At 41.4% G+C, this 23,025-nt stretch overlaps 1 protein-coding gene across 1 annotated transcript in view; it reads left to right on the top strand.

Annotated features, from left to right (window-relative positions):
• The window catches only part of CDC45 (cell division cycle 45), a 37,474-nt gene extending 16,698 nt beyond the window's left edge, over positions 1-20,776 (top strand). The window contains exons 10-19 of the mRNA XM_066603499.1: positions 2,219-2,338; positions 4,162-4,293; positions 5,195-5,293; positions 9,695-9,856; positions 12,847-12,985; positions 15,331-15,414; positions 18,412-18,530; positions 19,659-19,735; positions 20,090-20,155; positions 20,588-20,776. Of these exons, the coding sequence (XP_066459596.1) occupies positions 2,219-2,338; positions 4,162-4,293; positions 5,195-5,293; positions 9,695-9,856; positions 12,847-12,985; positions 15,331-15,414; positions 18,412-18,530; positions 19,659-19,735; positions 20,090-20,154 (997 nt within the window). The 3' untranslated portion in view covers position 20,155; positions 20,588-20,776. The remainder of the gene's footprint in view (positions 1-2,218; positions 2,339-4,161; positions 4,294-5,194; positions 5,294-9,694; positions 9,857-12,846; positions 12,986-15,330; positions 15,415-18,411; positions 18,531-19,658; positions 19,736-20,089; positions 20,156-20,587) is intronic.
• Positions 20,777-23,025: the final 2,249 nt, after the last annotated feature.

Raw genomic sequence — 23,025 nt, 5'->3', positions numbered from 1 at the left:
ATCTTCCTCTCACATCTACCATAAGGTGTGGAAGTCCTTCTTCAACATCAACATCATCTCCAACCCATTCATTTTTCTGTCCCCACAATAGTTTCCTTCCTTAAATCACGCATGGATATGGGCTTGAGCCTTAGCTCCTTGCAGGGTCAAGTCTCTGTGCTATCTGTCCTTTTTCCAACTCCCCTGGCTTCTAAATCCATGGTGCGTACATTTCTTCAGGGAGTAGCACATGCCGTTCCTCCTTACCTTCCGACAGCCCCTTGGGACCTCAGTTTTGCCTCGGAGGCATTGCAATTGTCTCCCTTTGAGTCAATACCTGACATTTTCCTCCATCTGCTATCCTGGAAGGTTGCATTCCTGGTAGCCATTACTTCAATCCACCGCTTTATCATGCAGATCTATCTTTTTGGTGCTTCATCAGGACTGGGCGGTCTTCCTTTCTGTCCATGGTGGTCTTCTCCTTCCACCTCCAACGAGGACTTTGTTTTGCCCGCCTTCTGTTCGGAGCCTCCACACCCTACGGAATGTCACATGCACAAGCTTGATGTCGTCCATGCACTGTGGATCTATCCCGCACAGAACCCTTTTGCCATTTGGATTCTTTGTTCCTCATCCCTGATGGCCCTCGTTAAGGTTTGGTGACCTTCAAGTCCACCATCACCCATTGGATCAGGTTGGCGATTTAGAGGCCTACCGTGCCAAGGGCAGGACTTCCCCTTTTCAGGTCACGGCTCACTCCACACGCCTGGTGGGTGCATCCTGGGTGGTATCCCAGAATGCTTCTGCTCGCCAGGTATACAAGGCTACGACTCTGATCTTCACTTCATATATTCACAAAATTTTGCAGTGTGCATACTTTTGCATCTTATGATGCTGCTCTTGATCGCAGAATTCTGCAGACAGCAGTATCTTGATTGCTTTGCCATTATTTTGGACCCACCCCATGGGACTGCTTTTGAATGTCCCAAGGTCTTTGCTGTGTCCCCCAATACCACAGCCGAGAAAACCAGACTCTTGTTTGTTTTTTTTATTATCCTGTTACGGTAAAATCTTTTTCTCAGATGTTCATAGCCAGGGACAGCACCCACCTGTTGTTCAGGGGAACCAGCTGTTTCATTGTTCTGAGATTTCCCCTTCACTACTTCCTTTAGTTGTATGTTGTTTTCGAGTTATATAGTTTAGCTTTTGGGCCTTTTCCTTACATACTGCTTGTGTACAAACTGACTTATTTAGATGAGTGTCTACACGAGGGGTATAGCTGGTAGGAGTTAATAATTCTTGTGTTCACTTGATGTCCGCCTCCTAGTGGTAGGCTCTACACCCAAAGTCTTCACTGTGTCCTCTAATGAACATTCGAGTAAAGGATTTTACGGTGAGCACCAAAAAAAAGCCTGTTTTTGAAAATGCAGCTTGAGAGAGCCTTGATCACATATTTTTCTACGTATGTGTGTATATTATAGAGTATGTATGTATTTATTATAAATAATGTGTCTCCCAAAAAAAGCCCAGGCGGGATTTATCGGCTAAAATCCATTGCATATTGGCTAACAGAAGTGACTGAGAGTTGCTGTTGGCTGTGTGCGGTATTGAATTGCCATAACTGTACTGACCTGCAGAATTTAGGTTAACGTTTCATTTATGCCGCACCATGAATGCTAAAAAGGGAGAAGGAAAAATTGCAGCTATGCTGTTTGTTCATTCTGTCCACCAAAAAATGGAATAGAAAGCTATCAAAAAGGCATATATCCAAAATGGTACTAATGAAAACTACAAGTTCTCTCATAAGAACTAGCACTTATACAGCTATGTTGAAGATGGGCGGGGGTGGGGAATTATTGTGCAAAATTAGTAGAACCTAAATACTCTATTAGTTTGGTATAGATGTAATTGTGTTGGTTCAGAGAATACATCTAGCTTTACACCACACGGCGTAAACATTAAACAATGGCGAAGCTATTATTTTTATGCATATGGACCAGGTGGTGCCATTAAAAAGCTACATTAAGGGTGTGTTAACATGTAGTGGATTTTCTGCTGTGGAGAATTTGCAACAGTTCTGCTAGGTGTGAAAATACCCTAAAGCGTAGAAATTCACCATAAACATGTCTAAAACACTGTCATTTGAGCCTTTAACTGTTACCGTGTGGAGCCGCTAATTAACGATGTGAGAATATTTACTAAGGACCAGCATGGTTCTTAAAATTTGTCTGTTTCACAGGATGAAATATGTGACTGATGTGGGCACTCTCCAACGCCATGTTTCTAGACACAACCACCGCAATGAGGATGAAGAGAACTCCCTGTCCATTGACTGCATGAGGATAGCCTTTGAGTATGAGTATCCTTTAAAAAATATATCCCTTTTGGAGCCCCTATGTTATATCAGTGTTTTTAATTTGAGATTAAAAAGTATCCAACATCATGTAAAAGATGGCTGCAGCCAACTGCATTAGTTGCTTGACTTGGGTGTCGTGGCTCAGATGCTGCAGTGTACAGTATAAAGGCCAGAGAAGACTTAATGAGAAAATTAGTGACTTATTACTGTAGGAATGAACATAACCCGGATAATCCCTGATGCATGGCAGTTCAGACACTCCCTAAAGGCTCACCTCTTCAAAGAAGCATACCAAATCTCCTGATCTAGTCCCCCGCCCCATTATACGCCTATCATGTACATTTCTCGCCCATGTACTTCCTGCACAACCCACACCCCGTCTGCTTCATTAAAAAAAAAAAAAAAAATATTAAAACACCACTTTTTCGTGGCATTGCTGTGCTCCTCCTCGCTCCATCCCCTGCCCTGTACTTTATGTATCACCCTGTTTCTTGTTCCCAAAATTTTTGAGTACAATTTGTAACCTTTGTACGGTTTGATCTCCTCTGTGCTTCAAAAGTGCTGCGGAATAAGTTGGCGCTATACAAATAAAGATTATTTTAACCTGCTCCTGTTAACTAGCAGCTATGCTTTGGAGACCAGATTTTACCTCCTGCACATTGTACATTTGGATGCTTGAGTCTAATCTTGGTGCCCAGCTTCATGCCATCTAGCCGGAGCAGCCAAACTCTGTTCCTGATGGGGAGGTCGGGGTACACTGCGGCTGTCATGGAATGACTCCGATGCAGGAAGTAGAAGCTAGTCACTTGGTAGGAGTGGTGAGTTTCAGTTAGGTTGCTCTGCTTGTGCTTCTTGGTGAGGGCGCTGCATTGACTACTGTGGAAATCCCTGCTTGGGGTGTGGTGGTCTTGCTGTGATTAGTGGGTGAGTGATCTCTTTCTGACTAGTGTGGCAAGAGTAGCTCTAACATAAGTGGCAGTAGAACCTGCTGTGACTAGTGGGGAGTGGGTTGTGTTCACTGATCAAGTGGGGGTCCTGGTGGTTGGTCTGACTGGGCAAGTGGAACACAATTTGTACTACTTGGAATTTGTTTTCTCCCCACATTTCACAATTTTATTTAGTGTTTTAATGTTCTTATAGAAGTCTGTAGAACAAGGCCATGAAGTTGTTCAGATCTGCCTGCTGTCATTCCATAGGTACTTTTCATGGATTGTATTTGATGAACACGTGGGGCTGGACTGATCAGTTAGGTTACGGGTCCTGTAACCTGCTAGTTACATCACATGACCAGGACAGCTCTCCTTGGCAGTGAATCATGAAGGCTTCTGCTATGACTGAGATGTTGATATGGATAGTATATCGGTCAATTTCTTTTTACTTTTTTTATTATAATACAAAGCATAACATTATATGCTGATGCAGGAACCTTTACACTTTGATGCAAAATTGCATGACTGTATCTGTGTATGAAGTGCTGAGTGGCAGTTTACCAATGTGAGAAAATAGATGAATGAGCAGTAATGTCGTTTTAATCTTTTGTTTTTATAATTGCGTTAAATTTTAAATGTCGAAAGTGTTGACATTGTTCTTACTACTAGAGGTGTAAAATGTTCAAAAGCTTCCGTCAGTAAAAGGGTTAAACCAAGAGTTTCATACATTTTTCTTTTTTGTCTTTCTTTCCAAGCCTTGTATCCTGGAGGTATGTCAGCATTGTAATGTTAAAATGTGTGGGATGTATTTTATACTTATATTTATATCCGTTTTGTTTAACTTCTTATTTTGTCACCCCTTATTAAACCAGTTTTTCTTTAACATTGGGATGTTAGTATGCGTCTGTCTTTATACCAGCACTGGTCATTATATGAAAGCATCTGTAACTCGTGCTATACGTCCGCCAGCCTCAAACTCTGGTCTGTGCAAGGCCAAAAAAAGCTTCAAGAATTTTTGGCTGACATGGGGTAAGTGATGATAGGATAGTTGTTACCGGGACATCCACACTATAGGGACTTGAGGAGACTTTTAAATACGTGGTTACATAATTTTAGAATGGAAAGGGGCCCTGGAGCCAGTGTAAAGGCACAAAGGGCGAGCGTTGTGAATTATTACTTCCCCTTTTCTATTCCCAACATAAATATTGGCCCAGGTTTTAAGAGTCGCTTTAACTGGGTCAAAGACAAGTGTTTTAACAATTCCTTAAGCATTCTAGCTCTCCTTCCAAATTTAAATGGTGTTTTAAAGTTTCCGCCTGGGGAAAAAAGAATAAATAAAAAAAATATATATTTTATTTTAAATTCTACCTTGTTGGCAAAATAACCACACTTATAATAATGTAATGAGCGGTTTGGCAATTTCTCAATAATTGCTACCTGTTTTTTCATTGTTTTTTTTTTTGCCTTACTTCACTCATCTGAGTTTGAAGACTTAGGCCTGTTGTCCACGGATGGATCAGATTCCGCATGCGGGAGCTCGCAGCGGAATCCAACCCTGCCCATGGCACAGGACACTGCGGGAATTCTACTTACCGTCCGAGTCTTCTGCACGTCTTCCCTCTTCTTAACTATGGATGTGTGCGAGGCATCGTCCGGAACGCTGCCGCACATGCGTTGCAGGGTTTATTAAAAAATTATTTCATTTCTGCAAATTGGATCCGCCTGTGGACATTAGGCCTTAGTTAGTTTTTTTTTAGTTTTTTTTTTAAATGAGCTGTACGATCAGTCCTGGTGTTTACAAGGACAAAAAAAGTTTGCTCATGTATTACACTTGCCAACTTTAATCCAAGATTTGCTTCATAGAACTTGCACTTCGCCCACCTGTTCATCATTTGTCCTCACTAAGGTAATATATATATCCTCTTCCCAGGCTTCCATTGAAACAAGTAAAACAGAAGTTTAACTCCATGGACATATCCTTAAAGGAAAATCTGCGGGAAATGATTGAAGAATCTGGCAACAAATTTGGGTAAATGAAATGCTTGTATTGGGGTTTTTGGTATTGTTTTATAAATGCTTGCTTTTTCTCAGACAGCTTTTCATCACATTGATTTCAGTTGCTGAAAATTAAATGCTTGCTGCCAGATTCCCCCCCACTGCAGCTGATTTAACTGGTCCCAGGAAAGGGACTTCCTGTAATCCACTTCAGATAATTCCACATAAGAAAACGTTTAGTTTGCATCTAACCTCTGGAGTGGTATCTATTACCCACTCATGTTTGCATCAGAGTATACTCATAGGTGGGGTTAAATCCATGCTTTTTGCAGAACCATGGCAAATAGTGCAATTTCACTATACTATGCAATATAACCCTAATGTTAACCTTCAGATCAAATTTTAAAATCAAACTCTCCAACCAAATAAAAGGGGGGCGGATGAGTGGGCTGTATTATACCTACAGTCGGCCTGAATATCACGATTTCCCAACACTTGGGACTGATTTTAGATATTACTGGAATTTTTTGCCCCCACCCCCCCATGGGATTTCTATTCCAAAATAAAACAAAACAAAGTTTGACACCTGAAACTATTCAATATAGTCCTGTATAGAATCTCCCCCATTGGAACATTGAGATACGTATGAGTACATTTGTCTTTTTGTCCTTTGTTATTTTTTGTCTAAAGCCCAGAGTTTTTAATATAGATCAATAAAATTTGATTTTAGGGCTCTATTATTAAGTTCCCTCTGCCTCAGTGAAATTTTAACCTTCAGATCCATATCGTGGTCTGAGCTGTATTACTTTCGTTCTGCTTATTGGTGGAGTTCTTGTGGTTCAAGACATGGGCTGATCACATTTTAATGGCCTCTTCTAAAGTTAAACCTTCAATATTGGAGCCTTGCAAACTTCACTGAACTCAAAGTATCTCCCATAGGGTTGTGTGGAGCAGCAGCCCACATGGACAGCAAAAACGCCATACATCCTGATGAGACACCAGTCCACAGTGTCGTTGTGTGTTCTGCAGTATGCACAGACCTTTTAAGTACTTTTCCAGTTGTTAAAAATTAAGAACTGGACCCCCCCCCCCTTAAGCTTTATTGACTGTCAACAGCAGTAGGATGTTCTGAAAGTTATGTAAAAGTCTTGGATTCACTGAAAATTTGGTTGCTGACTGACCAATTCACTTTTTATATAAAATGGTATATAAGAAAATGTATAGATTTTCTAATTCCATAGTGTGTATTTCACCATGTGAGTGTGAAAAGCTCTAGACCATTTCTTGACACTTTAGAAGCTCCCATAGTTTTCCTTGTCTTTGCTTTTCAAAGCAAATCTTGGGGTGACACGTAGCGTCAACTAGTGTATTAGCAATAAGGGGTTTAAACATTGATATAGAATAACCTCATTCCTTGAAATGTATCAACATACCACACTCAGACAGTAAATAAGGAAACTGGTTGTGGTAAAAATTACATTATACAACCATTCCCTCAAATTTTCCGGGTATATACGTGTGGTAACACTTTAATATCAACATTTACCCCACCGAATACCATTTTTGTCCTTTTTTTTTTTGAAGTGACAAACCTACAGTACCTGTGTGTGGGATTACACCCCTCAAGTGCGACACTAGAGGTTGACATATATACCAATAGCAACCCGTACAAGTGTCCTGACATCATAGAACACGGTAGCCCAAATAAGGGCCTTATTACCATAGATAGAACCAAATGGTTTCTGGCTCTCTGTGTGTGTTTGTATTGTTTATTTTAGTGGGTCATTGTTATTATTTTATATCTATACTTAATAAAAGTTACATTTTAAACTTTAAACCTATTGGGTTCCCTACAGTGAATTAGTTTAAAAAATTGGGATCCTCTGTCACAGTGACTAAACTGGTATATAAAGTAACAATCAAACCCTTTTGAATGTAGAAAATAAACTAGTTCATCATAAAGGCTATTATGAACTTTTCAAACTAATAGGGATCCATAAGGCTTCTCCGAGGACACAGTCGCACTACCTTGAAATTGTCAAAATCGTATAAGTGTCAGGGGAGCATGTTTTGGCTTATTCAGCCAAAGAGCTCCTAGATTTTCAAATTTCTGAATAAAGCCCTGTTTATTGAGAACCTCTTTCTCTAGCTGGAGACCTTGGCTACAAATTCTGCTTTCTCTGGGGGTTCAGAGGCCTTCCACTGAATCGCCCACAATCTAATTTATAGCCCATCTTGAAAAAAAGTGGGTTTTGTAGACTGTGAAGGGACATTTTTGGCATATCTTATAGAATATCTAGATTGTGACTAATGACAAGACTTTTTAGTCTGATTACCATCAAAAATATCCCAAAGATTGCTGATTATCCTGTGTATCCTTCTACCATTGTAAATTTTGTGATCTAAATTTAACTAGATTTTGTAAATTGCAGAGTGTGTGGAAGCAGGGTAACAGGCCTCTCTAAATTTACTGGCCTTCCGGCCTCTTCCGCACAGGCGATTTTCCTTGGCCGATTTTCTCGCATTGTGAGATTGCGAGAAATCGCATGTTTGTAGGGCCCATGCTTCCCTATGGGTTTTTCCACACACGTGATGTTTTGTAGCGTGCAAGATATCAAGGCTACAAAATCGCAGCATGTTCTTTACTGCTGCGCTTAGTGATTTTTTTTTTTAATTTTTTTTTTTTTTTCCACCACCAGCAATACGCATGCTATGTGCAAAAACTCTGCCTGGTATGGAGAGCTATACAAATTCTTATAAAATCACACAAACAAATCGGGACTACATGCAATGCGATGTCTTTGCGAGAAAATCACAAGCGTGTAGCAGTGACAGTGATGCGACTTTCTTACATCCAAATCAATACTGCCCGTGTGAAAGCGGCCTCAATGTCGTTAACAGATGATCAGAATGCACAGCGTGTTTAGTTTCGTCAAAGATGATATGTAGGATCCCCATCCTCTGAGATGTTGCAGTTGCGCAGGGAGGTAATACAACCATGGGTCTGAGGCTACTAAATCTCTGCTCTCATGGGTCAGGGGTTTATAGGATGTGATGGCCAGCATATTGTTCCGTGTGCCGGCCATCACATCCTCTAAATTACTGGCCCGCCCTTCCAAGGTAGTGGATCTTTCAGAGAGCTTTTTAAGGTCTTGCCTCATGATGGAGACCCCCCTCTCTAATTCTTCCCACCTGTGGGGTGAGAGATGTATTATTCTTAGTGCATTTTCCTATAGATATCATAATGTCTTTTAAAAGTGGTTTTCTTCAAAGCAGATTCAATAGCAGGATGTGGAGTGTGAGGAGTACAGTCATCCATAGGCACATCAGTTGTAATAGTTGCCCTGTCCTACTAGTCTTTCAGACTGTAAGCCTCAACACTGTCACATATGGGCAGATTACTAGGGATGGCAGACCACTGGTCCTAACCTGCATCTGCTGATGCTATTTTGGCAAAGTGCTGCAGTTTTACAGCTGCCCCTTTACTTGGGTCCCCAGCATGTCTTGCTTTAGCTGCAGATCTCTGGCTGGTGGCATCTTGGCCATTCAGCTCTTCTCTGCCAGTCTTCTGGTCATGACGGGTAATTTGATAGGACCCCGGAGTTTCAGTTCACCACGGGGAGAGTGTGAAGCCCTTATCCAGGTGGAATTCACATTGCTATAATAAGAGAATTTTCATTATACTGTCAGTTTTCACACAAGTGTATTATGGTGCAAAGTCTGTTCTTCACGTCTTAGTGTAGCTTCAGTACTAAGCCTGTAGGTGTCGCCGTTACTGTAGGGACTCAGTCTTAAGTGCGAGAATAACCACTGCATTGAGTACAATAAAACCTTTCAAGAAGAAATTCAGATAAAAAAATATTGTAAGATCTATACTTTAATAAGGTAAATACAAATAATTTGCATATTATAAATTCATAAAACCCACTTCTGCATCTGTTATACAAGGTAAGTGCAGAGCTTTTACATGGTAGTCAGCATGAGGCATGGCTGTTGTAGTGTAAAAAAATAGACCACTTGCAAATTAATTAGAAGAAATCCAGCTAAAAAAATTTTGTATTTAAAAGGTTTCTGTTACCAGGTTCATACTGCTCAAAACACAGGTAGGCACAGTGCGGCAGCTCAGAATAAAAAAAAACTTTTGAAGCTTGAATTGGGCACTGAGCTCCAAGTCATGGAGGCAGCAGCGTCTGCTTATCCCTGCCCACATCATGCAGAGTCACAGATCTCTTCTGATACACAAAAGGGGAGAAAGCGTTTCAGAATAAACCCTACAGGGGGGTGCTGTGCTTGCATGTCCCCGGTTCATGCTGCCCTAACCTGATGACAGATTCCCCTTAACTGGAGTAGCTTTCCTTAAAAAATAAATAAAATGCCTACAGAAGTGGTTTTCCTTTTTCTGTTTCCTAAATGACTCTTGTTCTTTAATTGACAGGATGAAGGACATCAGGGTGCAGACCTTCAGTGTGCAGTTTGGTTTCAAGAATAAGTTTCTGGCCAGTGACGTTGTGTTGGCTGTCATTTCACTCTTGGAAAACCCTGAGAAAGAGGAGCATGGCACTGATAACTTTATCAAGGCTTTAGACAGCTTGTCCAGGTAGACCATGTCTACACTTTACCCCCATTCATATGTAGAAGGAACAGTGCTTTCATTTTCCCTGTCAAAGATTCTGTTCACTTTGCTTTCTGGTTTAGTTTAGCACACAAGCCAGAAAAATGTCCTGACTTACTGAATCTACATGACATGGCTTTATGTTCCTGCATGTCACCCAAAGGGCCAACGTTGTAAATATGTGTACTGTGTAATAGCAAAGGGTAGAGAAAAAGATGAACTGCACATCGACATATTATATGGTGCTCAGCTTTCTCCAGCAAGCCCTTTGAGAATGAATGGAGTGGCACCATACGTACTTGGCCGCTGCTCCATTCAGTCTCTGGGGCACAAAGGAACCCCGTTCTCTGCTTTTGCTAGGGATTTCAACAGTGAGACCCCCACTGATCAGACTTATCACCTATTCTGTGAATAGGTGATAGGTCAATTTTGGGAATACCACTTAAAATGCTATAGGAAAAAAACATATGATGACAAAACTAGAATAACCAGGTAGAGACCTTTTTAATATGGTTGCTTAGTGCTACACCTATGTAGCCAGATGTTGTGCTTGCTTTCTTTTCAACGTTACCATTTCACTTTATACCCATTATATCATATGTGAAACTAGGACTCCTATGTCTGTTTTATTGCTGCTTAAGGCCGCCTGCACACGAGCGTTCCGGATTCCACTAGCGGATTTTCACACGCGTATGGTACCTAAGGCCTCATGTCCACGGGGAAAATCAGATCCGCTGCAGATTCTCCATGGAGAATCTGCAGCGGGTCCCTCCTGCCCCGCGGACATGAGCGCCGAAAATAAGAATTTAAAAGTATTTACCATCCGGCGCGGGCGGAGAAGATCAGCTGTTCCTCACGGCCGGATCTTCATTTTCGGCCGGCGGATGAATTCCTGACGCCGGCGGCACGTCGCCGGCACGTCGCCGACGTGCCGCGCGCATGCGCCGGGCACATCCGCCGAGCCGAAGCAAGGAAGATGCGGCCGTGAGGAACAGCTGACCTTCCCCGCCCGCGCCGGATGGTAAATACTTTAAATTCCTATTTTAGGTCTCCCGCGGATCCGGACGGCTTCCATAGGCTTCAATAGAAGCCCGCGGGAGCCGTCCCCGCGGGAGACCCGCACGAAAATGGAGCATGGTCCGGATTTTTCCATGCTCCATTTTTTTTTAAATCCCTTTTATTGACGATCCGCGGGTATTTATCTACCCGCGGGTGGTCAATGCATCCCTATGGGATGCGGATCCGCATGCGGGATATCCGCTGCGGATCTTAAATCATATTTTGCCCGTGGACATGAGCCCTAAATGTGCTTGCGGATGCGTGAAAAATCACGCGCGGATATACGCGGATGTGTTGCGGAAAAAACGCGCAGAAAAATCCGGAAGACACCCTTATTGTAAACCCAACCCCTAGAGAACTGCCCATTCCCTGGAAAACAGCTTAAAAACCAACACCCAGACTCCGTTTTGTCCCTCTTGCTTGTGCGAGCACCATTAAATTATTCTGGCAACATGCTTTCACCCGGTGAGCAGATGTCTTTGTGGGCATGGTTGATCCATGTAACTTTTTTCGGACGTACTATAAAAATACTATATAAGTTTGGTAACGTAGTAATCGTACTGACCCATAGAATAAAAATATCGGGTCGTTTTTGTTGCACTTTGCGCGCTGCAGAAATAGGACGCACCGAAAGATGGTGGAAAGTCTTTTTTTTTTTTTCTCTCCGATTACAATTTTTAAAGGTTTTTCAGTAAATTATATGGTACAATAAATAGTGCCATTGCAAAATACAACTCGTCCCGCAAAAAAAAACAAGCCCTTATACAGCGACGTCGATGGATAAATAAAGGAACTACGATTTTTTTAGGGAGTAGGGGGGAAAAAAGCAAAAAAGCTCCGTCACTAAGGGGTTAAAAGTGGGGATGGAAAAAAGCACAATAAAAACAAAAGTAAAACTGCTTGGCCACTAAGGGGTTAAAATGAAAAAAAAAGTACATTTGACGCAATAGCGAATAATACTCACGCAAGTTCTTCTGTTCTGCTTCTACTGCGTTCGTCCACGCATCCCCATAAACCTGCGCGGACAGTAGACGCCAGGATTGTTCCTTTCTGTTCTTGTCGAGGTATTCTGGGGAGTTACTGTCCCATAGGCTGGGGAAGTCCTGCATGATTGCCACAAGTTTCCCCATGTCGATCATTATGGCTTGTGGCAGGCTGGTGTCTGCTGGCTGCTCTCTGGTAGATGAGGGGACTGAAAGGACAGATCTGCAGTTGAAATGTGCCTGTGAAGCTCTGTGCTGTGTGTTGGGACGCCTCCTACCATGCCTACTTCCTGTAGTCATAGCAACCAGTGACTCCATCCGCAGCTGCACTGCGGATGTACTGCGTGAAAAAACGCACCCATTCACTTGTATTGGAGGCTTCACGCGCATGATCCGACCAAAATTAGAACAGGTCGCAGATTTTTTCACGCGCGTGAAAAAACGCGATACACATCCGTCCGTCTGGGGACAACTGCGGATCCTCATAGGAGTATATTGGCTGCGGTCTGGGGCGGATTATGTGCCTAAAATCACGCGCTTGAAATTCTGCTCGTGTGCAGGCACCCTAAAGTATATTCCTTCACTCCTTTATTTACCTCACTGGCAGCCAATCTCCCATTCACTGTGAACAGGCAGTCATTCAAAGATGTATGATTGCCTGTTCATTTAGTGCAAGAACTTCCTAGTCGCTTAGCTGCAGTGATTTTAAATCTACTATATTGCTCAATAGCCTGTTGTGTCCTGTGCTTATATGGTGCAACTGGCACTGAAAATCACTCTTTTTGAGTGGTATTTCTGCCAATAATTGTCCTTTTTGTAAAGCCACCCTTAATTACTAGTTCTATGTTTTTGGAACACACAACCATTTTCATTTTGCAACCTTTTGATATGCAAATATTTTTCCCTTTAAATTTTTTTCTCATTAACTTGCAGAAGCAACCTTGATAAACTGCATCATGGCCTGGATCTCTCTAAGAAGTTATTACGTGCCATTCAACAGACTGTAGCCAGCTGCATATGCACTAATCTTATTCTATCCCAGGGCCCTTTCCTGTACTGTTATCTTATGGAGGTTGGTATGAGGCTTCCAGCCTTATTAGTCTTTATCGGAATGCTATCGTATTTCAAAAGAAGGGTTTGTGTAATAAAAAAACCTAATGTGCATTCAGTATATATGCAACAATTGTAAGCAATATACAGGGTGTGGGTGTTTGGAGCTTACAGACACATCAGAGGTAATTACATTTTGGGCAATATTCTGGAGATGTTGAAAAGTTGGATTACTGTAGTTCATTTTTGCTATAGCTAATTTAGTAAAAATTATTCTTCTGTGCTACATATAAGCTTGAGACGATGATACTGGAACTGCACTCTCCTGTAGGAGCAATAGAATAATTTGTTTTAAAGGAAATGTCATCATAAAAAATTATCTATCGTTTAAATTCAAGTTATTCAGTAAAAAAAAAAAATATATATATATCTTAAAAGTTTATTTTTATTTCAATATATTGCAGAGAAAGAAAATTCCTTGCAATCTTGAGGCCCCTTTACACACAATGATTATCGCTCAAAATTCGTTCAAACATGTAAATGCTACCATCGTTAGCTTTTCGGCCGAACAATGATTTTTTGTTCAGCATAAAAACCATCTTTTGACTGGCCAGCTGATAGCCGGGACCCCACTCTGATTCTCCACGGGAGCGCTGATAACATTGGTTTCAGCTGCTGTGCCACTGGAGAACAATAGAGCTGCATGCAGATAACAGACCACCTGCTGTTATCTCCATACACCGAAGAGAGCTTCATTTATATGCAAATGACACTAATAAGCTACTAATGGGCATTAGTGCCCATTAGTAGTTTATGCAAAATGATTGCTCAAACTGTCATTTAAGCCAGTGGTCCCCAACCTTTTTGGCACCAGGGATCAGCTTCCAGCAAGACCATTTTTACAAGGCCCGGCTGGGTTGGGCGGGGCTTTGGTTATACAGGGTGGGGTTATGAAGGGGGTTGGAGTTTAGTCCATTCTTATTTAATTATGACATTTTTAATGTCCTGGCAGTACACACATAGGGCAGTATATAGTCTACCCCCCCCCCCCCAGCACACACATAGGGCAGCATATAATTTATCTCCCCGCCCCTCAGTAATAGACAGCCCCCGCCCCTCAGTAATAGACAGCCCCCGCCCCTCAGTAATAGACAGCCCCCGCCCCTCAGTAATAGACAGCCCCCGCCCCTCAGTAATAGACAGCCCCCGCCCCTCAGTAATAGACAGCCCCCGCCCCTCAGTAATAGACAGCCCCCGCCCCTCAGTAATAGACAGCCCCCGCCCCTCAGTAATAGACAGCCCCCGCCCCTCAGTAATAGACAGCCCCCCTAATAGTAAGCAGTCCTCCCAACCCATATACTTACCTCCTCCCTGCTGTCGCTCTGTCTGCTTGCCCTGACGTCAGTATGCAGCCCGGAGCGCTTCCTCCCCGAGTCCTCTCCTGCGGAACTAATGAGCAGGGGACTCGGGGAGGAGAATCCTGGTTGCACAGATGTCAGTGTGCGTCGGGATCAGCGGGATTACCAGCGGGGTAATCGCTTCAGTGGTGAGCGGCGTCCGCACGCTGCGGGCCACAAAACACAAGGCAGCGGGCCGGATTCGGGCCGCGGGCCTTGTGTTTAGAGCAAAATTTCCCGGCGGTGCTGCGGACCGGCGCTAAACATCCAACGGCCCGGTCCGCGGCCCGGTGGTTGGGGACCCCTGATTTAAGCGATCTCTTGAACGAATTTTGAGCAACCATCTTTGCGTGTAAATGGGGCTTTAGTCTTCACACTGAGCCTTATAATGGTTTGACACTTCCACATCTGTATAGATCACTTTTTTCATAGTCCTCTCATTATCACAGGCAGGATTACAATAGAGGTAACCCTTTTGTAATCTGTTTTATTAGTATGGAAGATTTGGAAACCCTTTTGTGCTGTTGCACTTGTAACCTACCTACCCTTGTTCCTTTCTGTATCCTCCCCACGTTTCATAAATAAAGAATTTAAACTATAGAGGTAACATCTACATATGGATAACAAGGGATCACAACCATTCACAACAGGTAGTAGCAGCTCACCTCCTCCCTGCACAATGACCTCTGCTCAGAATATTCTCCCATAGAAGACGAGTTCTCTCCAGACCACTGGTTCCCATCGTCCATCTGGTTACTGTAAAGCAAATCTCTGAAAGCACTTTGGGCAACATGGGCCATAGTCACGTACACAAAAAAAATTAAATCTACAATCAAAAATAAAATCATTGGAAAAAATGTGGCAGTATCTGGTTTTAATTGGTAAAAAAAAAGCATAACATTTAGTTTATAGTGAGGTTCGGTATAGAATGCATTACTCTGTAACCTAACTTATTTATTTTTATCTCTAGGGAACTCCAGATGTCAAGATGTTTTCTAAACCTGTGTCCTTGAGTCTACTCTGTAAATACTTGCTGAAATCCTTTGTCAGCTCTGTGAGTATGCACCCAATAGTGTGTGTGTGGTTTAAAAAACCCCCACTAATTCGCAGCCAAAAAACCCCAAAAAACAGATATGCCCCTTTATCTTAGGAATCAGTGAGAATCTTGGCCCCTGGACTACCATAGTTAAAAACTCATGTTACAAGTTGTGTTTTAGTTTTTCAATGGTTTTTAACACCTGCCCGCTCCAGGGCGTACATTTATGTCCTGCAGCGTTGATGTATGAAGAGAGATTGCGGCGCGACCACTCTTCATACACCATGGGCGTTGGCTGTTTATTACAACTGAAACCTGCAGACAATAGCTACAATTGCCCCCACCCCAGCGATGAGATCACAGGGAGACATGCAGGTGTCATGGCCAGGGCTGCCTTAGCATACTGCCTATCAAGCTGTCCCCGTGGGGTGTTTTGATAGACTGCCTGTCAGGTTGCGGTATGATGTAATGCTGTGACATTACATCATACTGCAGGAGCGATCAAAGCATCGCTAGTTGTGGTCCCCTGCAAGGGCTAAAAAAAAGTAGAAATAAGATCAATAAAGTTTTACTAATTGTGGGTGGCGGGAAAGTATTAAACGTTTAAATCGCTCCCCTTTTTGCCATATCTATAATTAAAAAAAAAAATCTAACTCCTAAAACAAAAATACATATTTGGTATCGTCGCGTCTGTAAAAGTACGATCTATCAAAGTAGCGCATTATTTATCCCGTATGGTGAACGTCATCCGGAAAAATAAAATAAATCCACAAGTGCACTTTTTCAGTCACCCTGCCTTACAGAAAAAATGCAATAAAATGTGATCAAAAAGTTGTTGTATGTATTCTGAAATGGTACCAATATAAGCTACAGAACATCTCACAAAAAATAAGCCCTCATATAACGACGTCGATGGAAAAATAAGTTATTGCGCGCAGAAGATGGCGGCAGAAAAGAATTGTAAAAAAATGAAATATCTTTGAAAAAAATTAATAGTACAGCAAAAAAGCTATACAAGTTTGGTATCGTGGTAATCGTACCGACTCCTAGAATAAAGTTATCATGTCATTTTGTTGCAGTTTGTGCGCCGTAGAAACAAGACGCACTGAAAGATGGCGGAATGTTTTTTTTTTTCCTTTTTTTCATTTTACTCCACTTAGTATTTTTTAAAAGTTTTTCAGTACATTACATGGTACTTTAAATAGCACCATTGAAAAAAAACCACATCCCGCAAAAAACAAGCCCACATACAGCGACGTCGATAGATAAATAAAGGAGTTATGTTTTTGTTATGTTTTTTATTTTTTAAAGGGGGGGAGAAAATAGAGTCTACGTCATTAAGGGGTTAATTAACGCCTTCTGTTCAAAGCACTATCAAATAAAAGACAATAAATGTTAACATTTTGACAAGTATAGTCTAATAGTTGTATCTAATATTTCTGCTCCGATTTGTCCTTTTTAACAAGTCTCTGTCTTTTATGTGAATTGCCACCTTTTAATTATCTCTGGCTTTTTATAGTCTGCAAGTGCAAAACCTCTCAGCTTTATGATCTACTGCTGTCCTATCTGCTGTGTGGTTTGAGGTGCTGTACTGTGCATGAGTTCTGTAGGGCTCCTTACTACACGAATACCCCTTCATTCCCGCGTGCCAACATATATTTATACCCAATTTAAGCATTAGCTGTTGCTATATAAGACTTTGATTTTAATAGAAGACCTACTCAGAATTATTGTAAAACCATAAGGTCAATCAACAGTAGATGGCCTGCTGGTTGTCAGTTAAATATATAGCAGATAGTTGTTTTTTTTTGTATCTGAACTAAAAGATATATTTTATGTCGCCAATAATGATCTTTCTTGGTGGTAGAAACTGAACAGCGAATGAACGATCATTCAGTCAGGACATGCATTTACCCTGAACAATTGATCGGCCTGTGTAAAAAAGCCCTTGGTCACAGAATCGTACATTGTATAGCGGCTATGCCTGATATCGCACCTCAGCCCATTGACTTGAATGGGACTGAACTGCTCTCAGGCTTCTTCAATCAGCTGATTGACGGAGATCCCAAGCAGCAGAACCCTGCAAATCAACTATTGATGGCTTATCCTAAGGATTGGTCAGTGATATGTTTGTGCCTGAAAACCTCCTTCCAAAGACAGAGCTTTTAACATGAATGCTGGGTTATGGGGCATGATTAAATTACTGTTCAATGGAGTTAAAGGTTTTTCTGGAACTTTGAAAATCATAGTCTAGCCTTGGTGTGCTCATCAATGTCAGGTCAGTGGGAGTCTGACCCCCATGCATCAGCTGACTGAAGGGGCTCTGCCAAGTTCTGGGTCAACTTTATCTTTTACCAGCTAAGGACACCCTATCAGTGTCAAAGTCCTTGAAGACCCTTTTATTAAAGGAATGGGAAAAAATGGCAACCTGCTTGCTCAGTAGAAGTCGTATTCTCATGAGATTTAGGTCAAACTGCAAAGCATCCTTAGATGGACAAGCAGACTTGAAATTGAGATAAACTTAGGAGGACAATCGCCGGCTTTCTGTCAGAAAGGAGATGAGGGTTTTCCTGACTTCATGATTTATTACTGCCTCCAGCTCTACAAATGTGTTTGTGGGTTTTTTTTGTTTTTTTTTCCTGTATTGCTTTAAAGATGTGCAGTTCTCTCTGCTTCAATTGTTAGCCTTTCCTTGGCTGTCCATACAGTAAAAAACCCTTTTCCGTTGGCTGGGAAAATCATATTTCCTCCAGTTTTGAGGGATATCCTCCTGTCATTAGCTCAAGCTAATAGTTCAAAGTTCTGTTTTGAGATATTTATATCAACCTTTTACAGTATTTTTGCTCGAGTCTCCACATCCTGGATCTGGAACTGCAGTTACATTTATTAGTCTTTTTAAAAGGTGAATGATTTCTCAAATATTCTGTGTTTGCTAATGAAGGATACGGACGTTGCATATGACTGTATAGCATGAAATGACGTTGTTTTTAACTAATTTTTTGTTTGTTTTTGAAGACCAAGAACAAGCGATGTAAGCTGCTCCCTCTGGTTCTGGCAGCTCCACTGGATGTTGAGAAGGGGACAGTGATTATGGTGGGAATTCCTCCAGAAGTTGAGAGCTCTGACAAAAAGAAGTAAGACCACCTTCTTTAAGGAACAGATTAGGGCATATTCACATCGGTGCTTTTTGATTCTGTTTCTTCTGTTATGTAACAGCAAAATGGCATCCAGTGCCCAGATGGAATTGTTAGAACGGGACCAAACGGACCCAAATGACTATAATGAGGTCCATTCGGATTCTGGCATTTACAGGACTAAATGACACAGCATTTTGCTCTTTTCTTCCTGTTTTTTTTTTTTTTTTTTTTTTAACAGAATGGGATCTGACACTGATGTGAATGAGTCTATAGTCTGAGTGAACGCAGGATGTGTTTCCTTACACTAAAGAAGAATGGATGTCTGCAGATTTCTTCAGTATAGATCAGTTGGAGCTGTCACACCATGTCTGTTTGTTGCTGCGTTAGAGGGCTCATTCGGATGGGTGTATTATATTCATATTTTGCTAATTTAGTATAAAGGAGTATTCCACTGTAAAAAGTGCTGGCGTATCACTAGGAAATGTCATCAGCTTATGATCACTTGGGGTTTGACCTCTACGGTCTCCTACTGGTTCTGAGAATTTGTGAAGCTCAGTGCAGTTGTATTAATGTATCGCCTTCATGACTTCAGTTGTATCATAGTCACATTCTGTGCAGGTAGCTGATCACATCTTAACAATATGCCTGAATAGAAAAAGGAGGTTCTCAGCAGCACAGCATATATCCTCATATAGAGCCAGGCAAGACGATATGCAAACGCCAGTCGGAAGCCTAAACCAGAAAGGCTCCGGGGGTGCAATCCAGATAGAGAAAATAGTGACTGGCAGCATTCAGCAATGTAGAAAAATACAAAATTTATTTCCCCATTACAAAAATTTCAGCAACGTTTCGGTCGCAATGGGCCTTCCTCAAGCCTTCCTCTTGGCTTGAGGAAGGTCCATTGCGACCGAACCGTTGCTGAAATTTTTGTAATGGGGAAATAAATTTTGTATTTTTCTACATTGCTGAATGCTGCCAGTCACTATTTTCTCTATCTTAACAATAGGCAATCACTCTAAGGATTGAAGCCATTTTTTACTTTGTAAATAATGCCGTAACCTCCACAGTATTGGAATATTTATGTACATATTTGTGTGGTTTTTTTTGTTTTTTTTAAACCTCTAGTTTCTTTGGTCGAGCCTTTGAGAAAGCTGCGGAGAGTACTAGTTCTCGGACTCTTCACAATCAATTTGATATGTCTAGTGAGTAACCATTATTAATGTAGTTATGAATTGCATTGAGATGTTGTGAGTCGGACTTCTCAGATTTATCTTCAGTCTCTCTGGCTGGCTGCACAGTAGCTGCTGTAGTGGCTTTAATGAGGTCAGGCTGGGGGTTCAGTTTGACCCATGCCCCTCTTAACATGTTTTGAGTGGTTGGAATTTTCCCCACCACACTGTAGTGGAAGGGCTGGGGGTTGTTTTCTTCACAAGCGGCACTCCACCCTTCCAATAGCCCCTGAAGAGACAACTGATGGATAATGATTTTGAAACTATTAGTCAATAGAACATGACAAATTACATGTAGTTACGTTTCTTTGTCTATTTTGCATTTAGTAATTGAACTTAGGACAGAAGACCGCAGCAAATTCCTGGATGCTCTCATTTCTCTTCTCTCATGAGGTATAGTGTCAATTTCAAAATTGAGGACTCAGTCACAACTCCTTGTATTATTATTGTACAGTTGCTGACCAATAATTGTACTTAATATTTAGTGTAACATTTCAATTTTAGAAACTGGTATGCGATTAAGTGTTTGGGGTTTTTTTTGTGCTTCCCATGGCTAGGATATACACCTATTGTAAAGAGTGAGTTCACCTTTGAAACCAATTTTCTATTTATTACGGCTTCAGTGCCTCTCAAATTTAAAAGTAACTGCATAAGAGCTATAGAAATAAAGCGGTGAAATATTTCTAAGCAATACTACTTTGGGGAGGTTCTTTTTAATGTGTTTAGAGCAGTTAAAATGGCTGCAATAGGGTACATATCCATAGACACTACGTGAAATAATTGTATGCCCACAGCGAAAAAAATAATGTCTGATTCTCTTTCCAGGGAAAGATGCTTTTTGAAGTGGGCCGTGGTGTTCTGTCTCTGTCTTCTGGAAATGTGCCGTTTTATCCATTTTACATGTCTTTTTATGTGCAAACTTTAAATTATGGCTGTATTTCAGCAGTATTAAATTTTATTGTATTTACTCCTGACTAGTCCCCTAATGTAAATAAAATATTAATGCTATCAAGACTGGTCGTGTTTTAATGTAGATAGAGAAGTTGCTCACCTACACATCCAACTACGGATTAGGCATAGAGTGTTCTGTTTTACTTTTTAGTAGTTTTGATATTTTAAAAAAAATTTAGGTGTGACTTTCGGTTTTTGAACTATTTTGAAAGATTAATAAATTGAAATATAAAGATTTTTATTGTGCTTTTAACCCAACCCCACCTCATCCCTAACCTTACCACCATGTCCATCCCAGCCTTAACCCACCTTTTCAACCTCTAGCTGACTACTGTTGCCTTTCGTTGTCCTTAAGATCTCATGCCCACGGCCGTGTTTGACTCCGCCAGCGGAATATCGCAGCGGAGTCCAACACGGCGCCCCCCAAAAGACCTCTACTCCCCTCTCCGGATCTGCTGTGCGAGTCATGTCTGGCACGCATGACGCGCCGGCGATGACTCGTAATCATGCGATACTTCCGCTGTGCTCACAGCGGAAGTATTGCATGACAGACAGCTTCCATAACTACAATGGAAGCCGGCCTCATGTTTTTCCACGGCAATTACAGCATGCTGCGATTTCTTTCACGCTGCGGATTTTTAACACGGCAGAAATCCGTCTGTGGACGTTAGCCCTTAAACAAGCATCCACCACGTTTGTCCTCAATAAACGATCCCTTGGTTCTTCCTCTGACCATCTACTGCCCTACATCGCTGTACCCTATTGTTTCAAAAACCCTGGAACAGCACAACTACCTTGAACTGTCCTACCTACCCACCAACTCGCTACTCAACCAATGGTAATCTGGTTTCTAACCTCACCACTCTACCGAAACTGCCTTAACCAAAGTAGAGAACACTCTGATAACCACAAAAGGCTCAGTCATTTTTCAAAGACTAATATATTAAATTATACATTTATTACTCCATAAAATCTCGCATAAAACAATGAATACCAAATGTGTGTATGTATATAAAAATATACATACACATGTGTGATAGAGCTATATAGTACTGTGCAGAAGTTTTAGGCAGGTGTGGAAAAATTGTTCCTAAGTAAGAATGCTTAAAAAAAACTGTTGGTGATTGCATTTTATTTAGAGGCAAGAAAAATATAAAGTCAACTAAAGAAAAATCAATTCCTCAGGTACATTTGCACAGTTTTTTTTTTTCCCCAAACTTCTTTTAGAACCAACCACAGCCTGTCGATACAGGCCTCCTCATATTCTTCTAGCTCTTCATATATTCCCAGACAGACTTGACTATGTTGAGATCAGGAATCTGTGGGGGCCATATTATCACTTCCAGAACTCCTTGTTCTTATACGGACGATGGTTCTTAATGACCTTGGCTTGATATTTGAGGTGGTTGTCCTGTTACAGAAAAAAAATTAGTCAGACACCTGTTTTTGATAAATTCCTTCTTTTGCAGCAGTTTTCCCACACGTTCCTAAAACAGTTGCATAATACTGTGTGTAAATTTTTATTTATTTTCATTCAAAAAAGGAGCAATTACAAACAATGCAAAAGACAGGTACATAATAAACACATCACTAAAAAGAGGAAGGTTCAAAACTTTTTTTTTTTTTTTACTTACGATTAAAGGTGCATCTACACTGCAAGGATGATCGCTCAGAAGATGGCCTTTGAACGATCATTTTGCATAAACTACTACTTGACACTAAGACCAAGTAGCAGCGTGTGAGCAGCCGGGAGCTGTAATCAGGGAACAGATACAATGTTATCAGCTGTAATCAGCTCTCCGTGGGCTGAACACAGCGTGCGGTCCTGCTTATCAGCTGTTCTGCTTGACTATGTTTTTCGAGCAGAAAACTATTGCTCGGCAGGAAACTAAAAGTTGAGCACATTTAGACAATGATTATTGCTCAAAAGACTTCTTTTGAGTACATTTTGAGCGATTAATCTTGTCTAAATGGACCTTTGGTTCCATTTTCTGCCACATCGCAGCACTGGGTGTCATTTACAGTTTTTATGGTCCTTGAGATACATGCACCAAGTTCAACAAATTTTCTCTGCCACTTGTAAATTTGCTCTAAATGAACAGGCTGTTTCTGGAATTGATGCCAGAATTCACGTTGCACTTGGAACAATGATGTCGCCATTTTCCTATAAACTAAACTAGAAGAAACCATGCTGCAGTGTGGTAGAAAATGGTACTTGCTGGTATGTCATAAAAAACTTTTAATTTTTCTCTGTTCAGTGACATGCAGATTAGGGTGGCTTTGGGGCTACTTTGTGAATGTCCTTGAGAGGC

The sequence above is a fragment of the Eleutherodactylus coqui genome, chromosome 5 (assembly GCF_035609145.1).
Source record: "Eleutherodactylus coqui strain aEleCoq1 chromosome 5, aEleCoq1.hap1, whole genome shotgun sequence".
Taxonomy (NCBI): Eukaryota; Metazoa; Chordata; class Amphibia; order Anura; family Eleutherodactylidae; genus Eleutherodactylus; species Eleutherodactylus coqui.
Note: the sequence above shows the minus strand (reverse complement) of the source record. Positions and strands in the feature narration are given on the sequence as shown.